We start from the raw sequence: 12,938 nt of genomic DNA on the forward strand, positions 1-12,938 counted from the left end.
GATACTGCCTCTGGTCGGCGCTCTCATCACATGTAGGAGACATGGCAGTAAAGGCCAGGGTCGTCCCTACTAATGGTGGCATTTTTGCAATCATGGAAGTTCACCAATGACTGACAAAAACAACAATAATTTGCTCTTGCCCTGGGCAAAAAGATCAGATAAAAACCACAAAACCATCACCTACACTAAAAATTATATGATACCCTTAACCAGATATAAGAACTGGTGGGTACTTTGGGTACATGTACCCCCAGGCTTCCCATAAACCCAAAACACCTCAAATTCAAGGCAAGGAGATAGTAGAGAGAAAAAACCGAGTCCCCCTATGATTCCTCTCCCAACACCATTCCTGCTACTGACAACAGTCCCAATCTAAAGCAGTTTTCAAAAGTAGTTTCTACCTCCTTCAAATAGTGCGATGCAAACACCGATTTTGACCTCCAGAATGTAGTTCGCATAATGGAGGATAGAGACATAATCTGTCTGAAAGCCAAAGACGTTGCTACTGCACGAATCTCATGCGTCTTCACTTTTAGCACCCTAAGAGCGTGTTCCTGAGTTTGGGCATGCACTTCTCGGATCAAACTCCTAAGGAAAAAGGACACTGCATTCTTTGAAAGACGCCGAGACGGGTCTTTCACCGAGCACCAGAGTTGGCTCTCCTCTCCTCTCACAGTTTCTGTCCTAGTCAGGTAGTGTCTGATGGCTCTGACCGGACACAATGTACATTCCTCATCTTCTGACCCGACTAAGTCCATTAGGTTCTTTATCTTGAAAGAACGGGGCCAAGGATTCGAAGGATCCTCATTTTTAGCAAGAAAGTCTGTTACATAAGAGCAAACTGCATTGCCCTGGGCGAAACCCACTTCCTTACTCATCGCCTGCAACTCGCTTACTCTTCCCGCTGTGGCTAAGGCAACTAGGAATAGTGTCTTCCTAGTTACGTCCCTCAAGGTTCCAGAATTCAACTGTTCGAATTGGGGGCCATTGAGCCACCTTAAAACTACATCCAAGTTCCATTCCACTTCTTCAGGCTTGAAAATCTTGGAGGAACTAAAGGATCTGATCAGGTCACTGATGTCCTGATTTGACGAAATGTTGAGGCCTCTATGCTTGAAAACCAATGAAAGCATGGCCCTATATCCTTTAATAGTTGAAGTGGCCAACTTCTTGGTGTCCCTCAGAAATAAGAAAAATTCTGCAATTTCTGTTATAGATGTCTCAGAAGAAGATATGCTATGTCGTCTGCACCATGACCTAAAAACTCTCCACTGACTGGTAGAGCTTGGCAGAAGAGCTTCTGCAGCTAGCAATAGCCTCTGACGCCCTTCGCGAAAACCCTTTTGCTCTGACCAGGTTCCTGACAGTCTGAATCCTGTCAGGGCCAGAGCGGACAACCCTTGGTGATATCGGTTGAAATGGGGTTGTCTGAGAAGCGATGGATTTTGTGGTAGTAGTCTGGGAAAATCCACCAGCAGATTGAGAAGGTCCGGGAACCACTCTTTCCTGGGCCAGAATGGCGCTACTAGGGTCATTGTCACATTCTGGTGCGATTGAAGCTTGTTTAAGACCTCTCTTGTCATCCTGAAGGGAGGAAAAGCGTAAACGTCCAGTCCTGTCCAATCTAGCAGCATCGCATCTGTTCTCCACGCTAGTGGTTCTGGAATCGGAGAACAGAAAAAAGCGACTGTTCCTCGATGTGGCGAACAGATCTATCAATGGTCTTCCCCAAAACTTCCAGAGGTCCTGACACACTCTCTCATTCAGAGTCCATTCTGTTGGTAACACCTGATTTACCCGACTCAGTTCGTCTGCAAGTAATTTTATTCTCCCTTGCACGAATTTTGGAAAAAGGGTGATCCTCTTCTCGTTCGTCCAGGTGAGAAGATCTTCAGCTATCTTGTGGAGAAAGAACGAGAGGGTCCCTCCCTGTTTCCGTAAATGACAATGTTGTGGTGTTTTCCGAGTAGACCGCTACGTTTCTTCCGGTGACTAAGTGGTCGAACGCTTGTAGCCCTAAGAGGATGGCCTTCAATTCCTTCCCATTGATGTGCAAGGTCTTTTCTCGTTCTGTCCATAGACCTGACACTCTCTTGTCTCCTAGGAGGGCTCCCCATCCGCTGTCTGAGGCGTCTGAGAAGAGCTGCAGGTCGGGGTTCGACACGACTAGGGAGATTCCTTCTTGTAATCTTTCCCTCGAATGCCACCAACAAAGATCCATCTTTATCTCTTCCGTCACGGGGAAAACTAGTGAGCCCGACTGTGTCTTTCGAGACCGATATGCTTTCAGGAAAAACTGAAGCGGCCTCATGTGTAGGCGTCCTAACCTGACAAACTCTCCACTGAAGCCAGGGCCCGAGTAGGCTCATTCATTCGAGCACTGAGCAGGACAGGCGAACCAGAAATTGCTGGACGACTGTCAACAAGCAGGACTCTATCCTCTTCGGGGAGAGAAAAACCTGAAAAGCTAGAGTGTCTAGTATCATCCCTAAATAGAGAATCCTCTGAGTTGGAATCAATTGGGACTTCTCCGTATTTACTATGATACCCAATTGTTGTGTCAAAGTAAGCGTCTTCTCCAAGTCCTTCACACACATCAGAGGAGCGAGAATCCGAGTAAATACTTGAGGGGCGGTTGACAGACCGAAGCAGAGGGCTCTGAACTGGAAGACTCTCTTCTTGAAGACAAATCTCAGGAACTTCCTGGAGTTCTGATGGATGGGGACATGGAAGTATGCATCCTTCATGTTGAGAGATACCATCCAGTCGCCCGGTTGGATGGTTGACATTACCGGTCGACTGGTTTCCATTCGGAATTTCGTCTTCCGGACGAAGAGGTTCAGAGCGCTTACGTCCAACACAGGTCTCCCTCCCCCTGATGCCTTGGGGACTACGAAGAGCCTGGGGAGTTCGTGTCTGTTACTTCCTCTATGGCCTCTTTGTTGATGAGCTCTTCTACTTCTTTGGCTAAAGCCAAAGCTCTTGTTGATCCTGTCAAGTATGCTGTCAAACAGACAGTTGTATTGGAGTGGTAGATCCTGCATACAAGGGATCACATATCCCTCTCGAAGCACCTGAATTACCCACTGTTCTGCTCCTCTTCGACTCCATTCCTCCCAGTAATCGTGGAGTCTTCCCCAACGGGTGTGTGAAGGACCTTTCGATCATTTCTTTGTCTTAAAGGAAGGTTTCTTAGTAGACTTGGAGGTGGTTCGTAGATTAGTTCTTGGTCTCTGCTGCCACCTCGACTTACCTCCTCGAAAGGGAATGTTTTTTTAGAGGAGAAGCTTTGGCTCCTGTTGCTGGAGGTTCCTTAGGTCTTCTCGCTGCCTGAAAAAGATCATTGGTTGACTTTTTCTCGAGGTCCGACAGCACATGCTTGATGGTTTCTTCTGGAAACAGGTGAGATTTACTCTGGGGGAAGAACAACAAAGCCGATTTTTGGTTCATGGTTACTCCTCGAGATGTGAAGGAGCACCACCGTTCTCTCTTCTTTAGTACTCCCATAGTGAATAGGGCGGTCAATTCCCCTGAACCATCTCTCACTGCCCTGTCCGCACAGGACAACACATTGAGCCAGTCGGCAGAAAAATCCTCATCTAGACTGGCAATTTTCACTTTTCCTGGCTAACGCTGCAATAGTCCAATCCAGAAAACTGAAGACTTCGATCAACTTATATAAGTTCTTCACCAGGTGATCCAACTCGGGTGAAGAGAACGACACTTTTGCAGCCGAGAACGCTGCTCTTCTGTGAGAGTCCACAAGACCAGAGAAGTCTCCTTGGGAGAAGGCAGAAACTCCCAAAGAAGGAACTTCTCTTGTCACATAAAACCTGTAGGTTTTATTCTGCAGCTTCGACGGAGGAAAGGCAAACGAAGCCTTGCCTGACTCCCTCTTCTTAGCAAGCCACTCTTCTACTTCCTTCAGTGCTTTCTTCGAGGACTGAGAAAGAACTGGTTTCGGTAACCCCGAAGGCGCTGATCTCCTATCCTTCACAAACATTGACGGAGGTGAAGAAGGCGAAGCTGGTTCAAAAAAGTCTGGATAAGTCTGTAAAAGAAACCTTAACAGACTAGAATAAGCAGAAGAGGGCTTCGAATCCTGGTCTTGAGTTTCCTCTTCCGACAGGATGGCCGATACCCCGTCTTCCACTTCTGATAGGACGGCCAATACCCCGTCTTCCTCTTCCGTCTGGCTCGTTGTCTTCTTCAAAAAGACCATCAATTCTTGAAGTTGATGTTTAAAGGGACCCAAAACGGAATCCTCTAGCAAGGGTTTGGCCTTCGCATCATCCTTAGGCGAAGACAAAGTCGTGGCTGTCGTACGGCTCTTCTTCAAAAACGAACAACTGGGAGTCGAAACAACACGAGAAGTATGAGGCGAACAAGTCGAAGCAGCTCGAGGCGAATGAGGCGAACAAGTCGAAACAGCTCGAGACGAATGAGGCGAACGAGTCGAAACTCCTATCGATACACAACGAGGCGAGTCAGTCTCGCAAGCGCACGAGCACTGTAACGCACGTGAGCGTCTGACTCCGTCCGAAGTTACGCTATCCTAAGAGGACTGACGATCTTCCCGGAAAAACTGGTCCAGTGTGAAACTGCAGAAAGGTTGTGGACTCCAGAGCTCCTTGGATTTCTTAACAGGCGGCGACATCCCTCTCGTACGCTGGGCATGTCTCTTCAAAGGACGCGACACAAAATCACTCCACACTTTTCGCCTCGACACAGGCGACTGCACTTCCGAGTCGGACGACAACTGCGCGTCACTGATATCTACCCCTTTCCAGCGGCATTTCCTGGGCACTTGCAAGTTGACTACATCGTCGGAGTCGGCGACTGACCGTGGGCAAACTCTCCCAGTCTCCCTTCGACCTCCGGTATGTCTTCTCCTGGGAGCTGGGGAGCGGGACAGGGACCTTCATCTAGGAGAACAGGGGGAATGGACAGCCGCCTCCTCGGACACGACACTGACACTTGGCCTAACACTGGCCTTTTCACTTGACTTCTCTACGAACGCACGAAACAACATACCCAAATCCATAACGGATTTTGCCAAGAACTCAAATTTCTTGTCCATCTTGGACTCTAACAAGGAAATGGTGTTGGGATCGGAAACATGGGATACCTGGTCTGGAGTAATTGGTACTGAAGTTGGAGGACTATCAATAGGTGAAATATTCGATAAAAGTGAAGATAGTGATGGTTTGTTTGCCTCTAAAGGCAGGGGAGTTGTCTCTACTCTAGTTTTACTACCCGCTCTAAGAGCTGCTTTCCCTTTCCTATCTTTGTCCATCTTATCGAAATGAGCTTGAAAAGTCTTCCAACCTTGTTCATCTAAACTACGGCACTCATCACAAATTAATTCCTTGCTACAGCACTGACCCCTACATTTAACACATTTGGAGTGCGGATCGTAACATAGTTTAGCTAATCTAGTTTTGCAGCCACTGCTGCAAAACATAACTGAAGAAGACCTTGCATCAGACATCTTCGTAATAACTTGTTAATAACTAGGGAGCTAACTGATGAAGCAAAAAAGCCAACCAAGAAATTGTACATCACCAAAAAGAAAAAATCCACAATGGCGACGAAATTCGACTGCAACAACAAACCACCGGTGTTACCCTGTGGCCGGCAGAAAACGAATTGAAGTCTAAAGCTCAGCAGTACCAGGTATTCCTGAAAGTGGGCGGGATCTGTATCACCTACACAAACAATGGCAGCGCTGCTACCGCCGCCAGGAATTTGAATTTTCGACTGCCAGGTAAGAAAGCGTACAGCTAATGTAATTGTTTGTTAAGTCACTTATGTGAAATCAGATTTTATCTATGCAATGTTGGTAAAATGCAATAACTGATGATATTAGTAATGTAAACAGAACCAGAATACAAATGGTGCACGACTGCTTCATTCATATTTTGTAACATGATATAATACTACATGTATAGTAATAATACGTACATGCAATATAATTGGATACAGTAAAACAGTTGTATCAAAATTATCATTATTATCAATACAACCATGATTCAACTATCACAAATGGATATCTGTCAGTATAACAATCTATCCAGAGCCAATAGTGTCTCTCTCTCTCTCTCTCTCTCTCTCTCTCGTAATGTAATACCTTTTGATGAACTTTTGATGGCTATGCCCTGAGCTATAATGCATCGGTAAAATATATAAAGAATTTGTCTACAGTATGAACTTATTTCATTAGAATTACAGTAGAACCTTGGTTTCCGTACGATTCAGTTTTCGTACCTTTTCTAATTAAATTCTGTATTGGGTTTCGTACGTTTCCTCTGATTTTGTAAACTCAGAAATGCTCCTTCTGGGGTCCACTGCATGACTAGGGCCCATACCAGTGCCCAAACAAAGCATCCTGTGTTCTCTTGTGACCCATTCTGCTTTAGTGTTTATTAGTTTTTGTGCTTTTTTGTACTTTTTTATTCGAGTACAACTGCTAAATAAGCCTACATGGGGCCAAAGAAAGTTCCAAGTGCCAGCTCTTCTGTAAAATGGCAGGAAAAACTATAGAATTTAAAAAAACTCATAGCAAAGTATTAGAGGGTATTGCATGCCGATCTCAGTAAGAAAATGCCTACAAGTGCTGCTGTTAGTGAATTTAAAGCCATCAGAGGCTGGTTTGAAAAATTCAGAAAGCAAATGGGCATACATAATGTGACTACTTCAGTGATTAAGGACATGTTTACAAAGTGGAGTGATATAAAAGATTTTGTAGAGAATTATCATCTCAACTAAGCTGTATTCCATGTCTCCAACATCTGTAATGACAATGCCATATTCCACTTTAGGCAAATTTTAAAGAGAAGGCAGAAACATGTGTCTCTAAAGTTTTGTTGTGCGACAGGGGTCCAGTGACTCTCAAGCTGGTCCTACTATGAGATTAACAGCCGGTGTCCCGGTGTTTTTCCGGAATCAAATTTTATCAACATACCTGACAAAGATGACACTTTGTCACAGGGTATCTTACATCCCTACCTAATTTTTTACTGTATTCTGTATTACAAAAGCTGCATAATTCTGGTAATTATAAGAGTAACACCGACTTTTTGTAGACATCGCCAGCAAACTCAGAGGAATGTCTTTTGAAGATATAATGATGTAACTTATGACGTCATTAACCCTTAAACGCCGACTGGACGTATTGTACGTCAACTAGAATTGTCTGTCGGGTACCAAGTGGACGTACGGTACGTTGACTACAAAAAGTTTTTTTTTAATATTTGCAGAAAAATAGCTACAGGCCTAGTTTGTGAAAGATTTTAAATCACACGCCTTGAGGGATGCTGGGAGTTCACAGATCACGCTGTTGTTTTGTTTACAAGCATTACCAATGCATTATATGCCCTGAGCTATAATGCATCGGTAAAATATATAAAGAATTTGTCTACAGTATGAACTTATTTCATTAGAATTACAGTAGAACCTTGGTTTCCGTACGATTCAGTTTTCGTACCTTTTCTAATTAAATTCTGTATTGGGTTTCGTACGTTTCCTCTGATTTTGTAAACTCAGAAATGCTCCTTCTGGGGTCCACTGCATGACTAGGGCCCATACCAGTGCCCAAACAAAGCATCCTGTGTTCTCTTGTGACCCATTCTGCTTTAGTGTTTATTAGTTTTTGTGCTTTTTTGTACTTTTTTATTCGAGTACAACTGCTAAATAAGCCTACATGGGGCCAAAGAAAGTTCCAAGTGCCAGCTCTTCTGTAAAATGGCAGGAAAAACTATAGAATTTAAAAAAACTCATAGCAAAGTATTAGAGGGTATTGCATGCCGATCTCAGTAAGAAAATGCCTACAAGTGCTGCTGTTAGTGAATTTAAAGCCATCAGAGGCTGGTTTGAAAAATTCAGAAAGCAAATGGGCATACATAATGTGACTACTTCAGTGATTAAGGACATGTTTACAAAGTGGAGTGATATAAAAGATTTTGTAGAGAATTATCATCTCAACTAAGCTGTATTCCATGTCTCCAACATCTGTAATGACAATGCCATATTCCACTTTAGGCAAATTTTAAAGAGAAGGCAGAAACATGTGTCTCTAAAGTTTTGTTGTGCGACAGGGGTCCAGTGACTCTCAAGCTGGTCCTACTATGAGATTAACAGCCGGTGTCCCGGTGTTTTTCCGGAATCAAATTTTATCAACATACCTGACAAAGATGACACTTTGTCACAGGGTATCTTACATCCCTACCTAATTTTTTACTGTATTCTGTATTACAAAAGCTGCATAATTCTGGTAATTATAAGAGTAACACCGACTTTTTGTAGACATCGCCAGCAAACTCAGAGGAATGTCTTTTGAAGATATAATGATGTAACTTATGACGTCATTAACCCTTAAACGCCGACTGGACGTATTGTACGTCAACTAGAATTGTCTGTCGGGTACCAAGTGGACGTACGGTACGTTGACTACAAAAAGTTTTTTTTAATATTTGCAGAAAAATAGCTATAGGCCTAGTTTGTGAAAGATTTTAAATCACACGCCTTGAGGGATGCTGGGAGTTCACAGATCACACTGTTGTTTTGTTTACAAGCATTACCCAGCCGCGCATGCGCGAATTTCTTTCTTCTAGCACTACAAAGCATCAGTGACACATCATCGGAAAGTGATTTCTTGGCGCATTCGTGTTTTGCAGAACTTTTGCGAGTGACTCTGCTGAAACCCTTACATTCTAGTAACATTCAATAATTTGCCTTCATTTTGCAACAAATGGGTAGTTTCTAGCACAATATTTCGATTTATAGTGAATTTTTGAAAAAACTTCTTCCTTCCCTCCGCACGCAGTAACTCTGCTGAAAATCTCAGAATTTCTTTAGTCACCTTGTCGTAATTTTCGCACCTTTTTCTATTAGGCCTTATATAAAGTGTTATACATGAAAATGTGTGCAATTTCATGTAGAATACAACAAAAAATAACTCATGGTTGTAGCTTTTATCACTTCTGAAATATTTTCATATAAATCACGACAAGTGCCAAAATTTAAACCTGCTGTCAACTTTGACTCGACCGAAATGGTCGAAAACTGCAATTGTAAACTAAAACTCTTACATTCTAGTAACATTCAATCATTTACTTTTATTTTGCAACAAACGGGAAGTCTCTAGGACAATATTTCGATTTATGATCAATTTTTTATATACCAAAATCATCGCAATTTAGTGTAAAATAAAAAAAAATAACTTATTAGCTTTAACCGTTTTACTCACAGCGCAATTTGTATACAATTATATATGAAATTTTTTTTGCACTGTCATATATTCTAATAATTATATATGATAATGATATTTATTTTCATTTCTGATGGTTGCATACTAAACTTCAGGCAATGACAAAAAAAGGAGCCAAAAATGAACTCTTAATCTTAAAAACTAAGCATGCTGTGATTTTGAAAACTTTTTTTTTTTCTGCTTCAGCACTAACTCCCGAACGCCGCCGGCATACGACAGACACTTTTGTAAATAGAGGCTCAGCATATAAGGGTTAACTTGCCGTCTCAGCCTCTGGCAACAATGAAATACAACCAATACTCCTTGTTTACACTTAGTAGTAGTAGTAGTATATAGGATTTATGTCATGAGGTCAAGTGCTAAAATTTTTGAAGAAAGGGTTTCCACAAGTAATCCGAGAAATTAATTTCTATCACTATTTCTCCATTGAAAAATTATATAATTAAAAATCAATTAACCCTTAATCGCCGAGCCGGTATTTCCGAAAGTGTCTCCCGTATGGCGGCGGCGTTCGCGAGTGAGCGCCAAAGTGGAAAGAAAGTTTTTTTCAAAAAATCTCAGCACGCTTAATTTTCAAGATTAAGAGTTCATTTTTTTGGCTCCTTTTATTGTCATTGCCTGAAGTTTAGTATGTTACCATCAGAAATGAAAAAAAATATAATTATCATATATAATTATTGGAATATATGACAGCGCAAAAAAAATGTTTCATATATAATTGTATACAAATCGCGCTGTGAGCAAAACGGTTAAAGCTAATGAGTTAATTATTTTTCGTTGTATTGTACACTAAATTGCGATGATTTTGGTATATAGCAAATTGTAAAATGATCAAAGCAACACAGAGAAAATATTATCACAATATGATGCATGAGTTCGTAACGCGCTGACATAAAAAAAAGTTGTTTCAAAAATTCCCCATAAATCGAAATATTGTCCTAGAGCCTTCCAATTTGTTGCAAAATGAAAGTAATTGATTGAATATTACTAGGCTGTAAGTGTTGTAGCTTACAATTGCAGTTTTCAACCATTTCGGTCGAGTTAAACTTGACCAAAGGTCGAATTTTTTCTATTTATCGTTATTTATATGAAAATATTTCAAAACTGATAAAAGCTACAACTATTGGTTATTTTAAATTGTATTCTACATGAAATTGCGCACATTTTCATATATAACACTTTATGTAACGGCTAGTATAAAAAGGTGCAAACATTACGACAATCGGTTGAAAAAATTTCTGATTTTTTGGAAGAGTTACCGCGCGGGCGTAAGGAAAAAGTTTTTTTTTCAAAAATTCAACATAAATCGAAATATTGTGCTAGAGACTTCCAATTTCTTGCAAAATAAAGGTAAATGATTAAGTATTGCTAGAATGTAATAGTTTTAGCTTACAATTGCGTTTTTTTACCATTTCGGTCGTGTCAAAGTTGACCAAAGGTTGAAATTTTTGCACTTAAATGTTATTTACATGAAAATATTTCAAAACTGATAAAAGCTACAACCATTGGTTGTTTTAGGTTGCATTCTACATGAAATTGTGCACATTTTCATATATAAAACTTTATGTAACGGCTAATATAACATGGTGCAAACATTACGACTTTCGGACAAAAAAATTTATGATGTTTTCGGAAGAGTTACTGCGCAGACGCAAGGAAAATGTTTTTTTCATAAATTCACCATAAATCGAAATATTGTGCTAAAGACTTCCAATTTGTTTCAAAATAAAGGCAAATGATTGAATATTACTACAATGTAATAGTTTTAGCTTACAATTCCGTTTATTGACCATTTCAGTAGAGTTAAAGTTGACCAAAGGTTGAAATTTTGGCACTTATCATTATTTATATGAAAATATTTAAAAACTAATAACAGCTACAACCATGGGTTGTTTTTAGTTGTATTCTACATGTTATTGCACACATTTTCATATATAAAACTTTATGTAACGGCTAATATAAATCGATGCAAACATTACGACAATCGGACGAAAAAATTTCTGATTTTTTCAGCATTTACAGCGCGGATGTTGGAAATTTTTTTTTTTTTTTAAATTCACCATAAATCCAAATATTGTGCTAGACACTTCCAATGTGTTGCAAAATGAAGGTAAATGATTGAATATTACTAGAATGTAAGAGTTTCAGTCAAGTCAAAGTTAACCGAAGGTTGAAATTTTTGCACTTAACGTTATTTATATGAAAATATTTAAAAACTAATAAAAGCTACAACCATGGGCTGTTTTTTGTTGTATTTTACATGAAACTGTGCACATTTTCATATATAAAACTTTATGTAATAGCTAATATAAAACGGCGCAAACATTACGACTTTCGGACGAAAAAATTTATGATTTTTTCGGAAGAGTTACTGCGCGGACGCAAGGAAAATGTTTTTTTCATAAATTCATCATGCATCGAAATATTGTGCTAAAGACTTCCAATTTGTTTCAAAATAAAGGCAAATGATTGAATATTACTACAATGTAATAGTTTTAGCTTACAATTGCGTTTATTGACCATTTCAGTAAAGTCAAAGTTGACCAAAGGTTGAAATTTTGGCACATCATTATTTATATGAAAATATTTAAAAAGCTTCCGACCAAGAGCCAGTATTTATACCTAAAAAACGGCAAATACTGACTCAAAGCTGGAAAAAACCAATTAGAAATATTAACGGATTACTTAACTTAGCTGCTGCGATGGCTGAACGCTCCATATCTAGTAAAATCCTTGTAAGGGGCACAAAAAACACAAGAGCAAAAAAGGTACGTGTGTACACAGTGCGCTAACTTAAAAGGATGGCCACCAGAGGCGCAGCAGTCGGCAGCATGGGATGGAGTAGTAGTAGTTGCTGCCCACTCTGTGGGTCGGCTCCCCTCTTGTGGGGGTTTTGTAGTAGGAGATTTCTATTGGTAAGTGGTTCGTCGTAGTGGTCTCACTCGCCCTAGTGTTCATACCGACACCCTCTTGGAGGGTGAGCGAGTCAGTAGTACTGACCTTTTCTTTATTTTATTTATTCTCTGGTATGTGTTAGTGCATTTACCTTAGAAATAATGGATTAAAGGGATATTTCGCGCAGTGACACGAACTGAGCCCAGAAAAAGCTACAACCATGGGTTGTTTTTAGTTGTTTTCTACATGAAATTGCGCACTTTTTCATATATAAAACTTTATGTAACGGCTAATATAAATCGATGCAAACATTACGACAATCGGACGAAAAAATGTCTGATTTTTTCAGTAGTTACAGCGCGGATGTAGGATAAAGTTTTTTTTTTTAATTCACCATAAATCGAAAATATTGTGCTAGAGACTTCCAATGTGTTGCAAAATGAAGGCTAATGATTGAATATTACTAGAATGAAAGAGTTTTAGCTTACAATTGTGGTTTTCGACCATTTCAGTCGAGTCAGAGTTAACCGAAGGTTGAAATTTTTGCACTTATCGTTATTTATATGAAAATATTTAAAAACTAATAAAAGCTACAACCATGGGCTGTTTTTTTTGTTGTATTTTACATGAAACTGTGCACATTTTCATATATAAAACTTTATGTAACGGCTAGTATAAAACGGTGCAAACATTACGACTTTCGGACGAAAAAAAAAAAAAAAAAAAAAAAAAAAAAAAGAAAAAAATTTATGATTTTTTCGGAAGAGTTACCGCG

At 40.1% G+C, this 12,938-nt stretch overlaps 1 protein-coding gene across 1 annotated transcript in view; it reads right to left on the reverse strand.

Moving 5' to 3' along the window:
• LOC135196144 (sedoheptulokinase-like) overlaps positions 1–12,938 on the reverse strand; it is a 210,242-nt gene that overhangs the window by 11,265 nt on the left and 186,039 nt on the right. Inside the window, exon 9 of the mRNA XM_064222694.1 lies at positions 1,026–1,043. Coding sequence (XP_064078764.1) covers positions 1,026–1,043 — 18 coding nt within the window. The remainder of the gene's footprint in view (positions 1–1,025; positions 1,044–12,938) is intronic.

This window comes from Macrobrachium nipponense, chromosome 17, assembly GCF_015104395.2.
Source record: "Macrobrachium nipponense isolate FS-2020 chromosome 17, ASM1510439v2, whole genome shotgun sequence".
NCBI classification, from domain to species: domain Eukaryota; kingdom Metazoa; phylum Arthropoda; class Malacostraca; order Decapoda; family Palaemonidae; genus Macrobrachium; species Macrobrachium nipponense.